The following is a 22,881-nucleotide window of genomic DNA, read 5'->3' on the forward strand; positions in this document are numbered from 1 at the left end:
TTCTGTTCGCTCAACACGACTACCCTCCTTTAATTCCATGTATCTAATAGAAATATGTCTTCTAAAGCATACATTTTGGAAGTGTTCTCTTACCTAGTACCTGTAACGCAACAGTGTAGAGGAATGTTCCTGACTTATTGACAATCTGACATGTATAATTTCCTTCATCGAAGACTGTGCTGCTGTGTATCCTGAGAGATGTTTTGTTGTTATCTATATCCAGATGCATTCGACCGTTGCAGCTCTCCTCAGTAGCATTTCCCATAGTGGACAAATAACAGGAAGACTTATTATGAAAATCCATAGTCCAGGTGACAATACTGAAGTTCTCAGTTGAGTGGACACAGTGCAGGACAGCAACTTCTCCGAGATGAACAGTCAAGACATCTGAAAGAAAAAAAAGGATAAGATATACAAGTCCTTCTCAAAAAATTAGCATATTGTGATAAAGTTCATTATTTTCTGTAATGTACTGATAAACATTAGACTTTCATATATTTTAGATTCATTACACACCAACTGAAGTAGTTCAAGCCTTTTATTGTTTTAATATTGATGATTTTGGCATACAGCTCATGAAAACCCAAAATTCCTATCTCAAAAAATTAGCATATCATGAAAAGGTTCTCTAAACGAGCTATTAACCTAATCATCTGAATCAACTAATTAACTCTAAACACTTGCAAAAGATTCCCGAGGCTTTTAAAAACTCCCAGCCTGGTTCATTACTCAAAACCGCAATCATGGGTAAGACTGCCGACCTGACTGCTGTCCAGAAGGCCATCATTGACACCCTCAAGCAAGAGGGTAAGACACAGAAAGAAAGTTCTGACCGAATAGGCTGTTCCAAGAGTGCTGTATCAAGGCACCTCAGTGGGAAGTCTGTGGGAAGGAAAAAGTGTGGCAGAAAACGCTGCACAACGAGAAGAGGTGACCGGACCCTGAGTAAGATTGTGGAGAAGGACCGATTCCAGACCTTGGGGGACCTGCGGAAGCAGTGGACTGAGTCTGGAGTAGAAACATCCAGAGCCACCGTGTACAGGCGTGTGCAGGAAATGGGCTACAGGTGCCGCATTCCCCAGATCAAGCCACTTTTGAACCAGAAACAGCGGCAGAAGCGCCTGACCTGGGCTACAGAGAAGCAGCACTGGACTGTTGCATGTCATTCGGAAATCAAGGTGCCAGAGTCTGGAGGAAGACTGGGGAGAGGGAAATGCCAAAATGCCTGAAGTCCAGTGTCAAGAACCCACAGTCAGTGATGGTCTGGGGTGCCATGTCAGCTGCTGGTGTTGGTCCACTGTGTTTTATCAAGGGCAGGGTCAATGCAGCTAGCTATCAGAAGATTTTGGAGCACTTCATGCTTCCATCTGCTGAAAAGCTTTATGGAGATGAAGATTTCATTTTTCAGCACGACCTGGCACCTGCTCACAGTGCCAAAACCACTGGTAAATGGTTTACTGACCATGGTATTACTGTGCTCAATTGGCCTGCCAACTCTCCTGACCTGAACCCCATAGAGAATCTGTGGGATATTGGGAAGAGAAAGTTGAGAGACGCAAGACCCAACACTCTGGATGAGCTTAAGGCCGCTATCGAAGCATCCTGGGCCTCCATAACACCTCAGCAGTGCCACAGGCTGATTGCCTCCATGCCACGCCACATTGAAGCAGTCATTTCTGCAAAAGGATTCCCGACCAAGTATTGAGTGCATAACTGAACATAATTATTGGAAGGTTGACTTTTTTTTTGTATTAAAAACACTTTTCTTTTATTGGTCGGATGAAATATGCTAATTATTTGAGATAGGAAATTTGGGTTTTCATGAGCTGTATGCCAAAATCATCAATATTAAAACAATAAAAGGCTTGAACTACTTCAGTTGGTGTGTAATGAATCTAAAATATATGAAAGTCTAATGTTTATCAGTACATTACAGAAAATAATGAACTTTATCACAATATGCTAATTTTTTGAGAAGGACCTGTAGGTTGAAATGGACATAATAGAGATATAGTGTTCTGCCCAGCCGGGTTAGAAAATCATTTTATTTTACCTCTGCCTAAGTCAGGGTATCTCAGGAGTGTTCAGTGTGGTTATTGCACCATCTAGCTGTGTTCAATTATATTACCCTTAGTTTTCTTGTTACAAAAACTACTGCATTGTGGGCAATGCAATTCATTGTGGATTACTGCAAGGCATCCTGAGAAAGAGAAGTCTCCAGTCTCCAGGACACATCATCAGAGCTGTCCTGTGCATGTCTCCTTCTCAAACTCCACCATCCTTGTAAAAGCATATGTGGTGAGAGATCTAATTCTGTTTCAGAGACATCATGTTATGCAGAGCTGTTCAGCTAGTTGTAATTGTTACTCAGGGAGTTATTACTGTTAGCTAGCCATGCAATCCTATGTATAGCAGCCATTTTACCACGTGCTTTCACTGTCATTGTGAATGTTATAGTACATGCTATCTTATGTTTAATACTTATACATGCTATTTGTATTCTTGTAGTTTTACCAATCAATCACATGTACAATCTCTCACTCACGTGCACTGCACAGAGGGTACAACCTGTTGACCAATAACAAGTTAGACTACAAAGAACAGTCCTATTTAGAAGACAGGAATGGTTTATGCTGAATGTCAGACTGCACACTGTGTGAAGGTGTAGGAAGACAGAACAGATAGAGACAGCTCTTCATGTGGTAACCTAATTGTAAAATATCACATAAATATGGAATGGATGAGACCTGTTTAAAGCCTCCTGGAGGCTGTGAGGTTGTCACTTATCATAGCACTAAAAAGGCTATACACATTAGTCAAAAGTTGATAAAAATTGCCAATTTGAACCAGAATGATTGGTCATTAGGTAAAATTTAACACCAAACAATCTAATGGCTGGACAGAATCTCTCAAACGTTTTGTACCTATGACACCGGCTGACCTGTTACATGTGCACTTGGCAACTGAAGACATCTGTGTTGGTCCCATGTTTAAGTTTTAATTTATGCAAATGAGCCTCTAAGGGCAACGGGGGCGTTGCCATTACACCTAGAGGCTCAGCTCTCTCTAACTGCCGCGCCATCTCTACTTTGGTTGACAGGGCCAGTGAATTCAAACATGATCACGCCTGGCCCTGAGTTCTCCTAAAGTCATGTACTGCACCATGAGTTTTAGGGCTCATGCACACGCCCGTTCCGCAAAACACGGATCCGCAAAAAAAGGGATGACATCCATGTGGCATCTGTGTTGCATCCATTTTTTATGCCGATCCATTGTAACAATGCCTGTCCTTGACTGCAAAACAGACAAGAATAAGACATGTTCTATTTTTTTTAGCGGAACGGACTTGCAGACATACGGAAATGGAACGCACAGTGAGTAATTAACATTTTTGTTGCGGACCTATTGAAGTGAATGGTTCCGCATGTGGGCTGCAAAAAAAAACTGAATGGACATGGAAAGAAAATACGGTTGTGTGCATGAGGCCTTAGTATCCAGCACAAGTGCACTAGAAGAAAGAGGTTCGCAGTACAAGAACCTCTGCGTCAGATATTTAAGTGCATTGGCGCAGCGCAAGACTTTAGGAGAACACAGGAACAGCTGTGATCTCATTTACACTAGCTGGTTCACTGGTACTCTCGTGTATGGTCCTGCAGTGCAGGGGGAATGGCATTTGCAGAGAGAGCAGAGCCTCTAAGTGTAATGGCAACGCCTCCGTTGCTCCTAGAGGCTCATTTGCATATATTAAAACTTTATTTACTCAGCAATGCTGTCACATAAGAACATGGGACCAACACAGATTCCTTCAGCTGCCAAACACACATGTAACAGGTCAGACAGTGTCATAGGTACAAAACTGCTGACAGATGCCCTTCAAAAGAACATTCCTAGAATTTCATTGAACATGTACTATATGGTCAGTTTGAACAACTGTTAAGGCCAACATGGACTAAAATCTGAAACAATCAGTTGATTGTTCAGAAATGGGGAACTTTACTGTAAGCCTTAAATCTTTAGTTTTTTTTTTTTCAACCACAGATATTTTAGCTGAGGCTTAGTCAGCATCTGCTTCGAAAATGTATGTCATGATTTTGTTTCCGTTACATACCCCTGTAAATAACTTTTTGTAAAGATCACCCTATCCATATACACTCCTCAACATTGAAAATGAAAAGCCGAAAGGTTATGAAAGTAGCAGGAGTCGCTAAGATGTGCAAATGGTCAAATTTTCAAGCACCTAGCTCCAATCTGTGGCATGTTGGAGAGCAATAAAGGGAAGATTGAAAGTGTTTTAGCCACAAGAAACCTTAAAAATCAGGTCAAGTGAGATGATTGTGCAATGGGTCAAAATCCTGAACTGAGGGACTGGTGGATAGGTAAGCGCCTAGGCCGAGATGTCTGCTTAACATTCTGTGTCTCAGTGGCTAGGAGATCAACTGCGAACTGGAATGACAGCAAGAGGAACACAGCGGCGAACCTCTGCACATACAGATTGTCTTAGAAGAATAGCTCATAGTGATCCATTCTGTATTGCAAATGAGATCCCCGGTCTCCCACCCACTGTAGCCGGCAGGATCCTTATGGAGCTGGGTGCTGCATCCATAGCACCGGCTCCACTGCAGTCAGGCAGACTTAGTCCCACCCCCTTCCTCTCTCTCACCGGAGGCCTTGTACTGTGAAGGTAATGGCCTCCTCTGCTCCGGAGGTTTAGTGGTGAGTTCAGAATGTCACCCTCTAATGAGCTGACAAATGTGCTGCCGGCCCCTCTCTCCTATCTATGCTGCCGTAAATGACAAGGGCTGCTTGTTGGCAGACATAACCTGATAGGTGCAGCTGGACAGGAGGGGAGACAGCCTGCAGAGAATGTACAGGACCCCCCCCCAACTGTAGCTGTTTTTTCTCAAACAATTTGCTGCCTGGAACACAGTTGTCTAAATATCATGTAATCTATCTATCTATCTCGAAAATAAAATTCCCAAAATACTGTGTGAGAAAAGTCCTAGTAAGAGGACTGAAACGTCACATTGGTGATTAAAGGAAATCTGTCACCAGGATAATTGCGTTGTTCTGTTCCGGCATAGGGTTCCGTCGTCGGGACTCTATGCCGAAGAATCCTGATCAGTTTTATCCTAATGCATTCTGAATGGAGAGAAATCCATTCAGGATGCATCAGGATGTCTTCAGTTCCGGAACGGAACGTTTTTTGGCCGGAGAAAATACCGCAGCATGCTGCGCTTTTTGCTCCGGCCAAAAATCCTGAAGACTTGCCGCAAGGCCGGATCCGGAATGAATGCCCATTGAAAGGCATTGATCCGGATCCGGCCTTAAGCTAAACGTCGTTTTGGCGCATTGCCAGATCCGACGTTTAGCTTTTTCTGAATGGTTACCATGGCTGCCAGGACGCTAAAGTCCTGGCAGCCATGGTAAAGTGTAGTGAGGAGCGGGGGAGCAGCATACTTACCGTCCGTTCGGCTCCCGGGGCGCTTCAGAGTGACGTCAGGGCGCCCCACGCGCATGGATGACGTGATCGCATGGATCACGTCATCCATGCGCATGGGGCGCTCTGATGTCATTCTAGAGCGCCCCGGGAGCCGCACGGACTGTAAGTATACCGCTCCCCACTACTACTATGGCAACCAGGACTTTAATAGCGTCCTGGCTGCCATAGTAACACTGAACGCATTTTGAAGTTGGATCCGTCTTTAAATGCTTTCAGTACACTTGCGTTTTTCCGGATCCGGCGTGTAATTCTGGCAAATGGAGTACACGCCGGATCCGGACAACGCAAGTGTGAAAGAGGCCTTAGAACCTTATTTTCAGATGTGCCTTTGTTCCAGCAATAGATGTTTTTTATCCTTTGAAAATTAAGTTTATTTGGTATGCAAATGAGCCAGTAAGGTGCCCGGAGGGGCGTCACTCTTGCAGAAAGGAGCCCAGACATGCCGTCATGCTGGGATCAGGAAAAAGGGGGAAGAATTATGACTTAAATGTGATGTAGAAGGTGTGGGTGGACACATTGTGGCAGCAGGCGTGCCTGGGCTCCTTCCTGCCCTTGTAATGAAGGAATTGTGTGTTTTTTTCCAATTCTATCCCATTTAGAATTTTTCCCCCTGCTTCTCAGTACATTGTATGCCATACTAAATGGTGGCATTAAAAAGTACAACTTGTCCCGCAAAAAATAAACCCTCGTACAGCTATGTGAATGAAAAAATAAAAAAAGTTATGGCTCAAGGAAGATAGGGAAGAAAAATAAAAACGCAAAAACTAAAAAACCTCTGCTATCGTAACGGTTAATTTCATGCCAGAATTATCATTGAGACTTAAAAAAAATCACAAAATCACTTCCGTAGGGGATAGCATAGGAATATTGGACTTGCAGTTGTAGACAGGTCAAAGATGCGCAAAATTTTACAAATATCGTACAACATACGTTTGTCAAACCTTTGTCAACTCAAAGGCAAATCAAAAGTGACTTTAAAAAGTCCCATCATTATATATCACCCCTCCCCGATGGAGCTCTATATCAGCAAAACCAATATAATATCCCTATAAAGATATACTATGAAATAAATTAACCGTATAGCATACAGTACTTGTTGGTTTTGATTTTGCGGGAACATGCCCTGGAAATGGACCATAAAAGGGGCAATCATTACTCAAACCCACTCTAAATTGGCAATTTTAATGCTTTCCAGGTTGGGGCATTTCCAAGGAAGGGGATTAGATTTTTCTAGGACATACTTTCTGTGCCCGTATACCCTATGTATACCCTATGTATACCTATGGAAGGAGATGGGATGAAGTCATTGATCAGGTTCTGAAGTTTGTCGGTCCACATGGCAGGGCTTAATGCATTTACTTCGGTAAAGGATTTGCGTCTGTTTTCTCGTAAATTGAAATGGCATTCATTTTTTTAATTAAATGATGCTGCTGAGTGCATGAGGTTGGGTCTATCCGTGGATGATTTACTGGATGTGAAGGTGGTAATGGACCTAATGGAGGAGGGAGAGAAGGAGGTGGGCTGAGGTCCACCCGCCCAGCGTGATGACTTTACACATCAGCGTGAGCACGAATTGGCGCGTTCTCTTCAATCAAGATGGCTGCGACGGCTTCTCCGTGATCAAATGGATGAGGTGAGTATGTTGTTTTCTGTTGTTTTTTGACCACTATTTCAGGAAAAATGTGCCAAGAAATTCAGATTTGTGGCGGGGACCCAAGGTGCCTCTCTTTTATGGGAATCGAAAAAGTGAGGCCACCTTTAAGAGGTGGCGATTGGGATAAGAGAATCCTCCAATGTGAGGCAAGGTGGATCTTTTATTTGAAGACATCCCGTTATATCCCAACGGCCTTAATAAACAACAGAGTTACACGTGTTTCATTTGAATGGCCAGCCATTATGAAGGCCATAACATTATAATGACCCGTTGTACACCTGACTGTATGATCTAACTGATTAGGATTAGGGATGAGCGAACTCGAACTGTATAGTTCGGGTTCGTACCGAATTTTGGGGTGTCCGTGACACGGACCCGAACATTTTCGTAAAAGTCCGGGTTCGGGTTCGGTGTTCGTCGCTTTCTTGGCGCGTTTGTGACGCTTTCTTGGCGCTTTTTGAAAGGCTGCAAAGCAGCCAATCAACAAGCGTCATACTACTTGCCCCAAGAGGCCGTCACAGCCATGCCTACTATTGGCATGGCTGTGATTGGCCAGAGCACCATGTGACCCAGCCTCTATTTAAGCTGGAGTCACATAGCGCCGCCCGTCACTCTGCTCTGATTAGCGTAGGGAGAGGTTGCGGCTGCGACAGTAGGGCGAGATTAGGCTGATTAACTTCTCCAAAGGACTTGATTATTGATCGATCTGCAGCTGTGGATCATTGAGCTGCTGATACTCAATTGCTCACTGTTTTTAGGCTGCCCAGACCGTTTGTCAGTCACTTTTTTCTGGGGTGATCGGCGGCCATTTTGTGTCTTGTGCGGTGCTGCGACCAAGTGCATCCAAGCTGCGACCAAGTGCATTTAACCCTCAATGGTGTGGTTGTTTTTTGGCTAAAGCCTACATCAGGGTGAAGCTGTCACACCAAGTGCATTTAACCAGCAATAGTCTGTTCATTTTTTGGCCATATACTACATCAGGGGCAAGCTGCGCCCGTCACCAAGTGCATTTAACCCTCAGTAGTGTGGTTGGTCAAGCTGTCACACCAAGTGCATTTAACCAGCAATAGTGTGGTTATTTTTTGGCCATATCCCAGTCTAATTCTGTCACTAAATCCATACCGGTCACCCAGCGCCTAAATACTAGGGCTCAAATTTATATCCCGCTAAATCTGTCGCTACCGCTGTACTGTTGTGGCTGGGAAAGTTATTTAGTGTCCGTCAAAGCACATTTTTTGTTCAGGGTTGAAATACAATTCCCAATTTAGCAATTTCATAATTTAGTGGTTTCTGCTATATCAGAGCTATTTGAAATCTATCCCTAAAAGGGTATATAATATTCAAGGTGCACATAGGGTCATTCAGAATAACTTCACACACACGCTACTGTGCATTTCCAAGTCTAATTCTGTCAGTAAATCCATACCGGTCACCCAGCGCCTAAATACTAGGCCTCAAATTTATATCCCGCTGAATTTGAATACAATACATTGGGCCAAATAATATTTTTGTTGTTGTGGTGAACCATAACAATGAGGAAAACATCTAGTAAGGGACGCGGACGTGGACATGGTCGTGGTGGTGTTAGTGGACCCTCTGGTGCTGGGAGAGGACGTGGCCGTTCTGCCACACCCACACGTCCTAGTGTACCAACTACCTCAGGTCCCAGTAGCCGCCAGAATTTACAGCGATATATGGTGGGGCCCAATGCCGTTCTAAGGATGGTAAGGCCTGAGCAGGTACAGGCATTAGTCAATTGGGTGGCCGACAGTGGATCCAGCACGTTCACATTATCTCCCACCCAGTCTTCTGCAGAAAGCGCACAGATGGCGCCTGAAAACCAAGCCCATCAGTCTGTCACATCACCCCCATGCATACCAGGGAAACTGTCTCAGCCTCAAGTTATGCAGGAGTCTCTTATGCTGTTTGAAGACTCCGCTTCCCAAGGGCATCCACCTAGCCCTTCCCCAGCGGTGAAAGATATAGAATGCACTGACGCACAACCACTTATGTTTCCTGATGATGAAGACATGGGAATACCACCTCAGCACGTCTCTGATGATGACGAAACACAGGTGCCAACTGCTGCGTCTTTCTGCAGTGTGCAGACTGAACAGGAGGTCAGGGATCAAGACTGGGTGGAAGACGATGCAGGGGACAATGAGGTCCTAGACCCCACATGGAATGAAGGTCGTGCCACTGACTTTCACAGTTCGGAGGAAGAGGCAGTGGTGAGACCGAGCCAACAGCGTTGCAAAAGAGGGAGCAGTGGGCAAAAGCAGAACACCCGCCGCTAAGAGACTCCGTCTGCTACTGACCGCCGCCATCTGGGACCGAGCACCCCAAAGGCAGCTTCAAGGAGTTCCCTGGCATGGCACTTCTTCAAACAATGTGCTGACGACAAGACCCGAGTGGTTTGCACGCTGTGCCATCAGAACCTGAAGTGAGGCATTAACGTTCTGAACCTGAGCACAACCTGCATGACCAGGCACCTGCATGCAAAGCATGAATTGCAGTGGAGTAAATACCTTAAAACCAAGGAAGTCACTCAGGCTCCCCCTGCTACCTCTTCTGCTGCTGCCGCCTCGGCCTCTTCCTCTGCCTCTGGAGGAACGTTGGCACCTGCCGCCCAGCAAACAGGGGATGTACCACCAACACCACCACCACCTCCGTCACCAAGCGTCTCAACCATGTCACACGGCAGCGTTCAGCTCTCCATCTCACAAACATTTGAGAGAAAGCGTAAATTCCCACCTAGCCACCCTCGATCCCTGGCCCTGAATGCCAGCATTTCTAAACTACTGGCCTATGAAATGCTGTCATTTAGGCTGGTGGACACAGACAGCTTCAAACAGCTCATGTCGCTTGCTGTCCTACAGTATGTTGTTCCCAGCCGCCACTACTTCTCCAAGAGAGCCGTGCCTTCCCTGCACAACCAAGTATCCGATAAAATCAAGTGTGCACTGCGCAACGCCATCTGTAGCAAGGTCCACCTAACCACAGATACGTGGACCAGTAAGCACGGCCAGGGACGCTATATCTCCCTAACTGCACACTGGGTAAATGTAGTGGCAGCTGGGCCCCAGGCGGAGAGCTGTTTAGCGCACGTCCTTCCGCCGCCAAGGATCGCAGGGCAACATTCTTTGCCTCCTTTTGCCACCTCCTCCTTCTCGGCTTCCTCCTCCTCTTCTTCCACCTGCTCATCCAGTCAGCCACACACCTTCACCACCAACTTCAGCACAGCCCGGGGTAAACGTCAGCAGGCCATTCTGAAACTCATATGTTTGGGGGACAGGCCCCACACCGCACAGGAGTTGTGGCGTGGTATAGAACAACAGACCGACGAGTGGTTGCTGCCGGTGAGCCTCAAGCCCGGCCTGGTGGTGTGCGATAATGGGCGAAATCTCGTTGCAGCTCTGGGACTAGCCAATTTGACGCACATCCCTTGCTTGGCGCATGTGCTGAATTTGGTGGTGCAGAAGTTCATTCACAACTACCCCGACATGTCAGAGCTGCTGCATAAAGTGCGGGCCGTCTGTTCGCGCTTCCGGCGTTCACATCCTGCTGCTGCTCGCCTGTCTGCGCTACAGCGTAACTTCGGCCTTCCCGCTCACCGCCTCATATGCGACGTGCCCACCAGGTGGAACTCCACCTTGCACATGCTGGACAGACTGTGCGAGCAGCAGCAGGCCATAGTGGAGTTTCAGCTGCAGCACGCACGGGTCAGTCGCACTACAGAACAGCACCATTTCACCACCAATGACTGGGCCTCCATGCGAGACCTGTGTGCCCTGTTGCGCTGTTTCGAGTACTCCACCAACATGGCCAGTGGCGATGACGCCGTTATCAGCGTTACAATACCACTTCTATGTCTCCTTGAGAAAACACTTAGGGCGATGATGGAAGAGGAGGTGGCCCAGGAGGAGGAGGAGGAGGAGGAAGAGGGGTCATTTTTAGCACTTTCAGGCCAGTCTCTTCGAAGTGACTCAGAGGGAGGTTTTTGGCAACAGCAGAGGCCAGGTACAAATGTGGCCAGACAGGGCCCACTACTGGAGGACGAGGAGGACGAGGATGAGGAGGAGGTGGAGGAGGATGAGGATGAAGCATGGTCACAGCGGGGTGGCACCCAACGCAGCTCGGGTCCATCACTGGTGCGTAGCTGGGGGGAAAGGCAGGACAATGACGATACGCCTCCCACAGAGGACAGCTTGTCCTTACCCCTGGGCAGCCTGGCACACATGAGCGACTACATGCTGCAGTGCCTGCGCAACGACAGCAGAGTTGCCCACATTTTAACCTGTGCGGACTACTGGGTTGCCACCCTGCTGGATCCACGCTACAAAGACAATGTGCCCACCTTACTTCCTGCACTGGAGCATGATAGGAAGATGCGCGAGTACAAGCGCACGTTGGTAGACGCGCTACTGAGAGCATTCCCAAATGTCACAGGGGAACAAGTGGAAGCCCAAGGCCAAGGCAGAGGAGGAGCAAGAGGTCGCCAAGGCAGCTGTGTCACGGCCAGCTCCTCTGAGGGCAGGGTTAGCATGGCAGAGATGTGGAAAACTTTTGTCAACACGCGACAGCTAACTGCACCACCACCTGATACGCAACGTGTTAGCAGGAGGCAACATTTCACTAACATGGTGGAACAGTACGTGTGCACACCCCTCCACGTACTGACTGATGGTTCGGCCCCATTCAACTTCTGGGTCTCTAAATTGTCCACGTGGCCAGAGCTAGCCTTTTATGCCTTGGAGGTGCTGGCCTGCCCGGCGGCCAGCGTTTTGTCTGAACGTGTATTCAGCACGGCAGGGGGCGTCATTACAGACAAACGCAGCCGCCTGTCTACAGCCAATGCGGACAAGCTGACGTTCATAAAAATGAACCAGGCATGGATCCCACAGGATCTGTCCGTCCCTTGTCCAGATTAGACATTAACTACCTCCCCTTAACCATATATTATTGGTCTCCAGGGCACTTCCTCATTCAATCCTATTTTTATTTTCATTTTACCATTATATTGCGAGGCTACCCAAAGTTGAATGAACCTCTCCTCTGTCTGGGTGCCGGGGCCTAAATATATGCCAATGGACTGTTCCAATGTTGGGTGACGTGAAGCCTGATTCTCTGCTATGACATGCAGACTAATTCTCTGCTGACATGAAGCCAGATTCTCTGTTACGGGACCTCTCTCCTCTGCCTGGGTGCTGGGCCTAAATATCTGACAATGGACTGTTGCAGTGGTGGCTGACGTGAAGCCTGATTTTCTGCTATGACATGCAGACTGATTCTCTGCTGACATGAAGCCAGATCCTCTGTTACGGGACCTCTCTCCTCTGCCTGTGTGCTGGGCCTAAATATATGCCAATGGACTGTTGCAGTGGTGGCTGACGTGAAGCCTCATTCTCTGCTATGACATGCAGACTAATTCTCTGCTGACATGAAGCCAGATTGTCTGTTACGGGACCTCTCTCCTCTGCCTGGGTGCTGGGCCTAAATTTATGAAAATGGACTCTTACAGTGGTGGGTGACGTGAAGCCTGATTCTCTGCTATGACATGAAGCCTGATTCTCTGCTATGATATGAAGACTGATTCTCTGCTGACATGAAGCCAGATCCTCTGTTACGGGACCTCTCTCCTCTGCCTGGGTGCTGGGCCTAAATATCTGACAATGGACTGTTGCATTGGTGGCTGACGTGAAGCCTTATTCTCTGCTATGACATGCAGACTAATTCTCTGCTGACATGAAGCCAGATTGTCTGTTACGGAACCTCTCTCCTCTGCCAGGGTGCTGGGCCTAAATTTATGAAAATGGACTGTTGCAGTGGTGGGTGACGTGAAGCCTGATTCTCTGCTATGACATGAAGACTGATTCTCTGCTGACATGAAGCCAGATTCTCTGTTACGGGACCTCTCTCCTCTGCCTGGGTGCTTGGCCTAAATATATGACAATGGACTGTTGCAGTGGTGGCTGATGTGAAGCCTGATTCTCTGCTATGACATGCAGACTGATTCTCTGCTGACATGAAGCCAGATAGTCTGTTACGGGACCTCTCTCCTCTGCCAGGGTGCTGGGCCTAAATTTATGAAAATGGACTGTTGCAGTGGTGGGTGACGAGAAGCCTGATTCTCTGCTATGACATGAAGACTGATTCTCTGCTGACATGAAGCTAGATTGTCTGTTACGGGACCTCTCTCCTCTGCCTGGGTGCTGGGCCTAAATTTATGAAAATGGACTGTTGCAGTGGTGGGTGACGTGAAGCCTGATTCTCTGCTATGATATGAAGACTGATTCTCTGCTATGACATGAAGACTGATTCTCTGCTGACATGAAGCCAGATCCTCTGTTACGGGACCTCTCTCCTCTGCCTGGGTGCTGGGCCTAAATTTATGACAATGGACTGTTGCAGTGGTGACTGACGTGAAGCCTGATTCTCTGCTATGACATGCAGACTGATTCTCTGCTGACATGAAGCCAGATCCTCTGTTACGGGACCTCTCTCCTCTGCCTGGGTGCTGGGCCTAAATTTATGAAAATGGACTGTTGCAGTGGTGGGTGACGTGAAGCCTGATTCTCTGCTATGATATGAAGACTGATTCTCTGCTGACATGAAGCCAGATCCTCTGTTACGGGACCTCTCTCCTCTGCCTGGGTGCTGGGCCTAAATATCTGACAATGGACTGTTGCATTGGTGGCTGACGTGAAGCCTGATTCTCTGCTATGACATGCAGACTAATTCTCTGCTGACATGAAGCCAGATTGTCTATTACGGGACCTCTCTCCTCTGCCTGGGTGCTGTGCCTAAATTTATGAAAATGGACTGTTGCAGTGGTGGGTGACGTGAAGCCTGATTCTCTGCTATGACATGAAGACTGATTCTCTGCTGACATGAAGCCAGATTCTCTGTTACGGGACCTCTCTCCTCTGCCTGGGTGCTTGGCCTAAATATATGACAATGGACTGTTGCAGTGGTGGCTGATGTGAAGCCTGATTCTCTGCTATGACATGCAGACTGATTCTCTGCTGACATGAAGCCAGATAGTCTGTTACGGGACCTCTCTCCTCTGCCAGGGTGCTGGGCCTAAATTTATGAAAATGGACTGTTGCAGTGGTGGGTGACGAGAAGCCTGATTCTCTGCTATGACATGAAGACTGATTCTCTGCTGACATGAAGCTAGATTGTCTGTTACGGGACCTCTCTCCTCTGCCTGGGTGCTGGGCCTAAATTTATGAAAATGGACTGTTGCAGTGGTGGGTGACGTGAAGCCTGATTCTCTGCTATGATATGAAGACTGATTCTCTGCTATGACATGAAGACTGATTCTCTGCTGACATGAAGCCAGATCCTCTGTTACGGGACCTCTCTCCTCTGCCTGGGTGCTGGGCCTAAATTTATGACAATGGACTGTTGCAGTGGTGACTGACGTGAAGCCTGATTCTCTGCTATGACATGCAGACTGATTCTCTGCTGACATGAAGCCAGATCCTCTGTTACGGGACCTCTCTCCTCTGCCTGGGTGCTGGGCCTAAATTTATGAAAATGGACTGTTGCAGTGGTGGGTGACGTGAAGCCTGATTCTCTGCTATGATATGAAGACTGATTCTCTGCTGACATGAAGCCAGATCCTCTGTTACGGGACCTCTCTCCTCTGCCTGGGTGCTGGGCCTAAATATCTGACAATGGACTGTTGCATTGGTGGCTGACGTGAAGCCTGATTCTCTGCTATGACATGCAGACTAATTCTCTGCTGACATGAAGCCAGATTGTCTATTACGGGACCTCTCTCCTCTGCCTGGGTGCTGTGCCTAAATTTATGAAAATGGACTGTTGCAGTGGTGGGTGACGTGAAGCCTGATTCTCTGCTATGACATGAAGACTGATTCTCTGCTGACATGAAGCCAGATTCTCTGTTACGGGACCTCTCTCCTCTGCCTGGGTGCCGGGGCCTAAATATCTGAGAATGGACTGTTCCAGTGGTGGGTGACGGGAAGCCAGATTCTCTGCTATGGGACCTCTCTCCAATTGATTTTGGTTAATTTTTATTTATTTAATTTTTATTTTAATTCATTTCCCTATCCACATTTGTTTGCAGGGGATTTACCTACATGTTGCTGCCTTTTGCAGCCCTCTAGCCCTTTCCTGGGCTGTTTTACAGCCGTTTTAGTGCCGAAAAGTTCGGGTCCCCATTGACTTCAATGGGGTTCGGGTTCGGGACGAAGTTCGGATCGGGTTCGGATCCCGAACCCGAACATTTTCGGGAAGTTCGGCCGAACTTCTCGAACCCGAACATCCAGGTGTTCGCTCAACTCTAATTAGGATCTAATATGTGCGGGAATCTGTCCCTATGGACCTTACATTGGACGATATAATTGTTTTAAAATTAAAATACTCCCCCTAGCTATATTAAAGATCAGAATAGCGTAGAAATATTCTTTCTAGCCCCATATATCTGACGATAGAAAAATGACATAAATTGATAATTCTTGTTTCGGTGTAGGAACGGATCTTTATGTCTACTATATTCTCCCCATCTGCACCGCATGGCCAATTGCATGTGGGAATAAGTATGGATGAGAACCTGCCAAAGAAATCCATCTTTAAATGATTGTATTCTTTAAAGTTGCCGTCCGATATCTGAGACGGCTGATCAGCGTGAGGTGCCTGCGCGTCATCCGGTTGCTGGGCGACGCTCAGACACATTTGTATGTAACTTTCGGCAGCCCGAGCGATCACGTGACACGACTTCCGGTGGAATGGAGCGCATGGAAATGGCGTGCGTTCCACCATAGGAGGGCGGAGCAGGAGGGCGGAAACAGCTGGAGGCGCTGATTTTAAAAGGTTAGGAGGCTGAATGGGCTGTGTTCTCACATTGCCGGTGTAGCGTTATACTACCCTACCTCGTGAGATTTCCCTACCTCCTGACTTCCTGTCGCACTGCTAATGACGTGAGGAGGCGTTCCTGAGTTTTGACGATCTGCGCATGCGCAAACCGACAGTGTATGGAAAATCTCAGTGGAGTTCAGCTTCACACCGGGAGGAGAGCCTCAGTAGGGAAATATTACAATCGCGGCTAACTCCGGCCGGCGCATGCGCAGTGTCCCGATATGAAGCTGAACTCCACTTAGATTTTCCATACACTGTCGGTTTGTGCATGCGCAGATCGTCAAAACTCAGGAACGCCTCCTCACGTCATTAGCAGTGCAACGGGAAGTCAGGAGGTAGGGAAATCTCACGAAGTAGGGTAATGTGACGCTACACCGGCATTCAGCAGTGAGGTGAGGCGAGGGTATTATTGGGGACACTTCTCCATACCCCGGCAGGGGCGTGTACCACTGACCATCCACACCACTTTGTATTTACAAGAAACTCTCTACTGAAATAGTAAGTTGAGACTACATACCTAATGCTGTCTAAATGTATATTCAAATAGGCGCATTGTAGTGACCACGCTTTGCATATCTTTCTCTGTGCATTTTTTATAGAAACCTTCTGATTCCAATGAGCCCCTGATGAGCTCCATTTTTCATGGAACGAAACATGGCATGTAGGGCCATACAGTAAGGGACTTACAGGGAAGAGGCCCCAATTAGGGACAGGTTCCGTATGGGGTCGCCCCTGTCGGGGGGGGGGTGCTCCGAGTCGTTGAGGCAGGTCTATGAGGATAGTCCCCGACCATCCATATAGGGAGGGCTCTAGACCAGGGCATTATAGGAGTATCCAGATTGCCATATCAACTTAACAATTGGACACCAGTGCCTGTGATCACACTGGAGCAAACACGCTAAGGTCCTAGAGACCACCTGATTTTTCCCCACACTGGAGCATTAACGCCACCCACCAACCCTGACCGTATACCTACAGGACGGGGTAAGACCCACCCAGTATCACCTTACCGCGGTCTTATATGGTGGTAAAATAAGTGTTTACATGTATGTATGTTTTTCGTCTTTGTCTCACTGCTACCACCAATGTTTTTAAGTGAAATTATAGTAAAAGTTAAATTTTATATATACTTAGTCCACATGTGGTAAATAAGTAAATCCAATTTTTCCTGAAATTCTGATTGAATTCCACTTTAACTTTGATTCTCTTAACACTAATTAGTAGTATTAGTACTAGTTGTGGTAGTTGTATTAGTAGTAGCAATTGTATTAGTAGTATTAATAGTAGTTGTATTATTATTACTAGTGGTAGCAATACTATTAGTATTAGTAGTAGTAGTTGTTGCTTTAGAAGTAGTATTAGTACTAGTGGTACAGTAGTTGTATTCGTAGTATTAGTACTAGTGGTAGTTGTATCAGCAGTGGTATTAGTACTAGTCATAAATGTGTTAGTAGTAGCATTAGTATTAGTACTAGTTGTTGTATTAGCAGTAGTTGTAGTAGTATTAGCAATAGTAGTAGTTGCAATAGTATTAGTACTAGTAGTAGTTGTTGTAATAGTATTAGTATTAGTTGTAGTAATATTAGTACTAGTGGTTGTAGTAGTATTAATACTAGTTATAGTAGTATTAGTACTAGTAGTACTTGTAGTAGTATTAGTTGTAATTGTATTAGTACTAGTAGTAATTGTAGTAGTAGTACTAGATATAATAGTAGTAGTACTAGTTTTAGTAGCAATATTATTACTAGTTCTAGTTATATTAGTACTAGTTGTATTAGTAGTAGCCTTAGTACTAGTTGTAATTGTACTAGTTGTAGAGTATGTTGTAGAGTATTAGTACTAGTTCTAGTAGTAGTTGTAGTAGTATTAGTAGTAGGGTTAATACTAGTCAAGTAGAAATATTACTACACATTTCTCAACAGTGTTTACAACAATTTCTCCCATTTCCCCCTAAACCCCGCCTTGCTACCTCCGAGGCGCTCCTGGTGGCGGTGTACTTACCTGATTTGACTTTGGTTGCAGAAACAAACAAAAACAGCTGAAAAGCAAAGCAAGTTTTCTGGTAAAACTTCATACTTGATATTCGCGTCTTCTTGCAGGACTACAAAGGGCGCAGTGCTGAGCAAACACTTGGAATTTTTTTTCATCCCTCAGTATAAAAATAACTTCTCAATTTCTCTGTTCCATGAGATAAGGCTTTGTCACGCTGGAGAGAATCCTTAATGTAGACCCAGAATATGCATTTTGCAACATTTCCTGTGTCGGATGAGTCAAAGGAAGCAAAGTTGAATTCACTCATTACACTGAAATAAAATGACACGAAAAGGCGCCGAAGAGCACCAACATTAAATAGAGCGCAGGTTGTGCTGAGTCATACCTGTAGATACGCGATTTCTCTGCCATACATTACATCCGATATCAACTGTTGCCCGTTAAATAATTGTTTATTTTGTATTTTTTTTTTTGCTATTGTATATCTGAGTATATTCACGCATTTTATTGCTGTAAATTAATAAATAGCCTTGTTTAAAATGTGTTATTGTGTTTGTGTATTCAGCACCTATGCGGACACTCGGGATTTGTCTCCATGGTTATAAACTAAAAAAAGAAAATTTTTTGTAGGCTTAGGGATTTGAAGAGTTTTGTAAAATCATTTCCATGGTATATATTTCAATAAACCCAATGGACATACAAACTCAATGAAGATGCTCCCAAGTGGTTCCTAGGACCTGAAACCCGAGTTCGGGAAATGTTTTTTTACATTACAAATTCATTTATGAAGTTATTACCTGAAGTCTCCCGAAGCAATAACTACGGCTCATCTGAGCCAATACTTTCTAATACTGTATAGCGCTTCTAGTCCGTACAGTATTGGAACGAAGCTCTATGCGAATCTACTTCGGATGTTTCATCCCTAGTGTTGGACTTTCACCGATCGGATATTAATGACCTATCCTGAAGATAAATCATCAATATCAGGAGCCTTGAAGACTTCTTTAATTTCAACCTTCACCACAAAAGTACAAGAACAAATAGAAGTGTGCGTTACATAGACGACATCCTTATTTTGTGTGTTGGGTTAAAATGGAAGTTTGAAAGCCATTAAAGGCATGATATACATTGTATCTAACCCTAGAAAACTACTACTTCTTTATTAAGATGAAAGAAAATTATCTTTAGAGCCACCTATGATTAGTATCCTATTAGCCAAAGTCCGACCCATGAAAGAGCCAGGGATCTGAGCCAAACTAGAGACCATGTTACATTGCTGGAGCTCAACCTGGGTACAGAATCTAAAGGCAGATTTACACTGCCTGACTGAGCAGGCAATTATCAAGAAGGGTCCACTCGCTCCTGATAATTGCCTGCTCGTCAGAGGAGGTTGGAGCTGCATTTGCATGTAGCAATCACCTCCACATTATGGGGATGAGCGATCGCTACTGCCATCCTGACTCGCCTATTTCAATAAATACTTGAATTCTTCTTAAAGAAGGGAGGACGGGTCTTTTTTGATAAATTTGACCTTTCTTAGCTGTGCCCTTTTCTCTCAGTGCAGTATTTTTAAATTTTTTTGAAGTAGTAGGCAAAAAAAAAGTGCCAAAACACATAATCAGCTTGGAGCACATCTTGTACAATGAGGTTGTTTTTAGCCTTTTTAGAACCTTAGACTCTTTGGACTCTATATACTGTCTATATAAAATCTGATTCCCACAGAGTTAACAGGTTTTTTGAGCCAGCAGTAGATGTGCAGGTATTATACTATATGGTCAAAGATATTAACTTGACATTTTGTGCACTGTATTACTTTTTTGTTTTTACACTTTTTTGGGGTCTTTTAATGATAGTGTATAGGCAGTGTATACAATCATTTCTTTATTCTGTGTGTTACTTTTGACGGTTTTGTTATACAGTGAAGGGTTAATACTAAAGCTTTACATTAACTCTTTCTCCTTTGTAATGTGCCCGCACACCTATTTCCTTTGTAAGCTCAAATTACAGCTTCTGCGGTTTATTGTTATTATATTTTTTTTACTTTTAGCCTTTTAAGACTGATTTATTTATTTATTTATTTTATTTATTAATCATCAGTCTTTGATATTTGAGAAGACATTCATTTTTTTGCAATCCAGCGCAGAGCCCGTATTGGAGCCACGGAGAAATAATAGACCGCCGAGCAAAGGCCTTGACAGGCCGAAACGTCCGGTCACATAATCTAATACCCATAATCAATTGCGCTTGAGAGATATTACTGGATCATGAATTCTACGTGATGTGATATGAATAAAATGCCTTAAATTGCAAATGAAGAGCCGTGTGCCGCAATTTTCTATTTTACTTGCTACGACTGGCACTGGCAACTGCGGTGTGCGGTACTCTACCTTTAAGATTTTTAAGGATACATATATTTCCGCAAAACATTTATATTGGAGGTTTACTGACTCGGGTAAAAATGCAACATCTCCAGATATTATTGGAAATAGTGGTATGTATAATGCTGACATACTGTATGCTTAAAATGGTTTTCCAGGATTTAGATTGTGGCAGCCTCAATTTCACAATAGACCATCAATATTATATTGGTGGTGGTCTGACACATGGTACCCCCACCGATCAGCAGTTTCTGGAGCCGGTAGCACAAGGTTCCATCCATTGCATTGTGCTGTGTCGGGGTACTGCATGTGAGATGAGCAGCAGTAAGCTGGCCCCGGAAATTACTAAGTGGACAGAGATGTCTCTATTGTATAGTTTCAAGCACCAACGGCTGCTCAAACCAGCTGAGTGGCAGGGATGCCAGATGTTAAACTCTGACCGATCTGATATTGATGACCTAGGATGGGCCATTAATATCCAAGTACCTGAAAACCCCTTTAGTAGAATTTTGTGTGTGTGTCTGGATAAGTGTGGGGCTTATAAGAAACATCGGTGTCTAGTACTGTATGTTAGGTTTCTATAATTGGTTTGGCACCGGTTCTTCTTGGGTACAGAGTTAGATGTTTTGATCAATGGGGTATCGAGTACAGAGATCCCTCCTGATCACTAAAACTGTGATTAGAGCTAAACATGAAGATGAAGACAGACCCAACAGAAAATCCATGAGCCGGTCTTCTTTTCCATCTTCAGCACTGAGGAGAGGCAGCTGAGGCCTTCAGACTCCTTGTTTTAGTGACTGTAGGGGATATCAGAACACAGACCCCTCCTTGATCAAAGCCAGGAGCGTAACTAGAAAAGAATGGACAGACCCTCACAAAGGGTTATGCCCCCTTAGTGCCCCCACATAGTAATTATGAACCCTTAGTGCCCCCACATAGTTATTATGCTCTCTTAGTGCCCCCTTCACAGTAGTTATGCTCTCTTAGTTCCCCCACACAGTTGTTATGCCCCCTTAATCCCCCCCCACACAGTAGTTATGCCCCCTTAGTGCTCCCACATAGTTATTATGCTCCCTTAGTGCCCACACACACTTTTTATGCCCCCGTAATCCCCCCAGACTGTAGTTATGCCCCCTTAGTGCCCCCACATAGTAATTATGCTCCCTTAGTGCCTCCACACAGTAGTTATGCCCCATTAGTGCCCCACATAGTAATTGTGCTCGCTTAGTGCCTCCACATAGTAATTTTGCTCCCTTAGTGCCTCCACACATTAGTTATTCTCCCTAAGTGCCCCCACAAAGTAGTTATATCCCCTTAGTGCCCCCACATGGTAGTTATGCCCCCTTAGTGCCCCCACATAGTAATTATGCTCCCTTAGTGCCTCCACACAGTAGTTATGCCCCATTAGTGCCCCACATAGTAATTGTGCTCGCTTAGTGCCTCCACATAGTAATTTTGCTCCCTTAGTGCCTCCACACATTAGCTATTCTCCCTAAGTGCCCCCACAAAGTAGTTATTCCCCCTTAGTGCCCCACACAGTTGTTATGCCCCCTTTGTCCCCCACACAAAACCTTAATGTCTCCATACAGTAGTACTCATGCCCCTTTTTGGACTCCACCTGCAGCTAAAGTAGACTCTTGAAATAATTCTCCACACATTAGTTATGCTCCCTAAGTGCACCCACAAAGTAGTTATATCCCCTTAGTGCCTCCACACAGTAGTTAGCCTCCTTAGTGCCTCCATACAGTAGTTAGCCCCCTTAGTGCCTCCACACAGTAGTTATATCCCCTTAGTGCCTCCACACAGTAGTTATATCCCCATAGTGCCCCCATACAGTAGTTATTCCCCCTTAGTGCCCCCATACAGAAGTTATTCCCCCTTGGTGCCCCCACACAGTTGTTATGCCCCCTTAGTCCCCCCACACAAAACCTTAGTGCCCCAATACAGTCCTCATGCCCCCTTTTTGGACTCCACCTGCAGCTGAAGTAGACTTATGAAATAATTCTTCTTGGGAAGGAACTTCCATGTTTATTGGAGACAGATGGCAGAGCCGATCATAGGGTAGGTTTAAAGGGCAGGAAGACTATGGAAAGCAAAGTGTAGAACGGTCTGGTATAGAATGGTGAAATGGAATGGTGTGTGTGGAATGACATTGATTTTTAGACCCAGAATGACATAGGCATATCATTAACATAACATGCAGCGATCTGCTGCCATACATTCACATCTCCAGGTTTCATACATAACATCATCAATACATTATTATTCATTTACATGACAACGTCCATACATTCTTATTCATATGATTGACTGCAATAAAACATTGAAGAATACTCCATCGCTCCAAGAGTAAAGATGCGAATCGTGATTTTCATGCGGCTACAAACATAATGTTTTGGTCAAATACCTTTTATCAAATTCTTGCCACAGAGGTACAGAAAGCAGATAGGAGAACTCGCGCTGTGGTGATG

The 22,881-nt window shown here is 45.3% G+C and overlaps 1 protein-coding gene across 1 annotated transcript in view; it reads right to left on the reverse strand.

Annotated features, from left to right (window-relative positions):
- Positions 1–18,221, reverse strand: part of LOC122932948 (cell surface glycoprotein CD200 receptor 1-B-like) — a 59,539-nt gene extending 41,318 nt beyond the window's left edge. Inside the window, exons 1-2 of the mRNA XM_044287640.1 lie at positions 18,042–18,221; positions 94–387 (exon numbers count right to left, since the gene is read on the reverse strand). Coding sequence (XP_044143575.1) covers positions 94–387; positions 18,042–18,114 — 367 coding nt within the window. The 5' untranslated portion in view covers positions 18,115–18,221. The remainder of the gene's footprint in view (positions 1–93; positions 388–18,041) is intronic.
- Between the last annotated feature and the right edge of the window lie 4,660 nt (positions 18,222–22,881).

The sequence above is a fragment of the Bufo gargarizans genome, chromosome 3 (assembly GCF_014858855.1).
Source record: "Bufo gargarizans isolate SCDJY-AF-19 chromosome 3, ASM1485885v1, whole genome shotgun sequence".
NCBI classification, from domain to species: domain Eukaryota; kingdom Metazoa; phylum Chordata; class Amphibia; order Anura; family Bufonidae; genus Bufo; species Bufo gargarizans.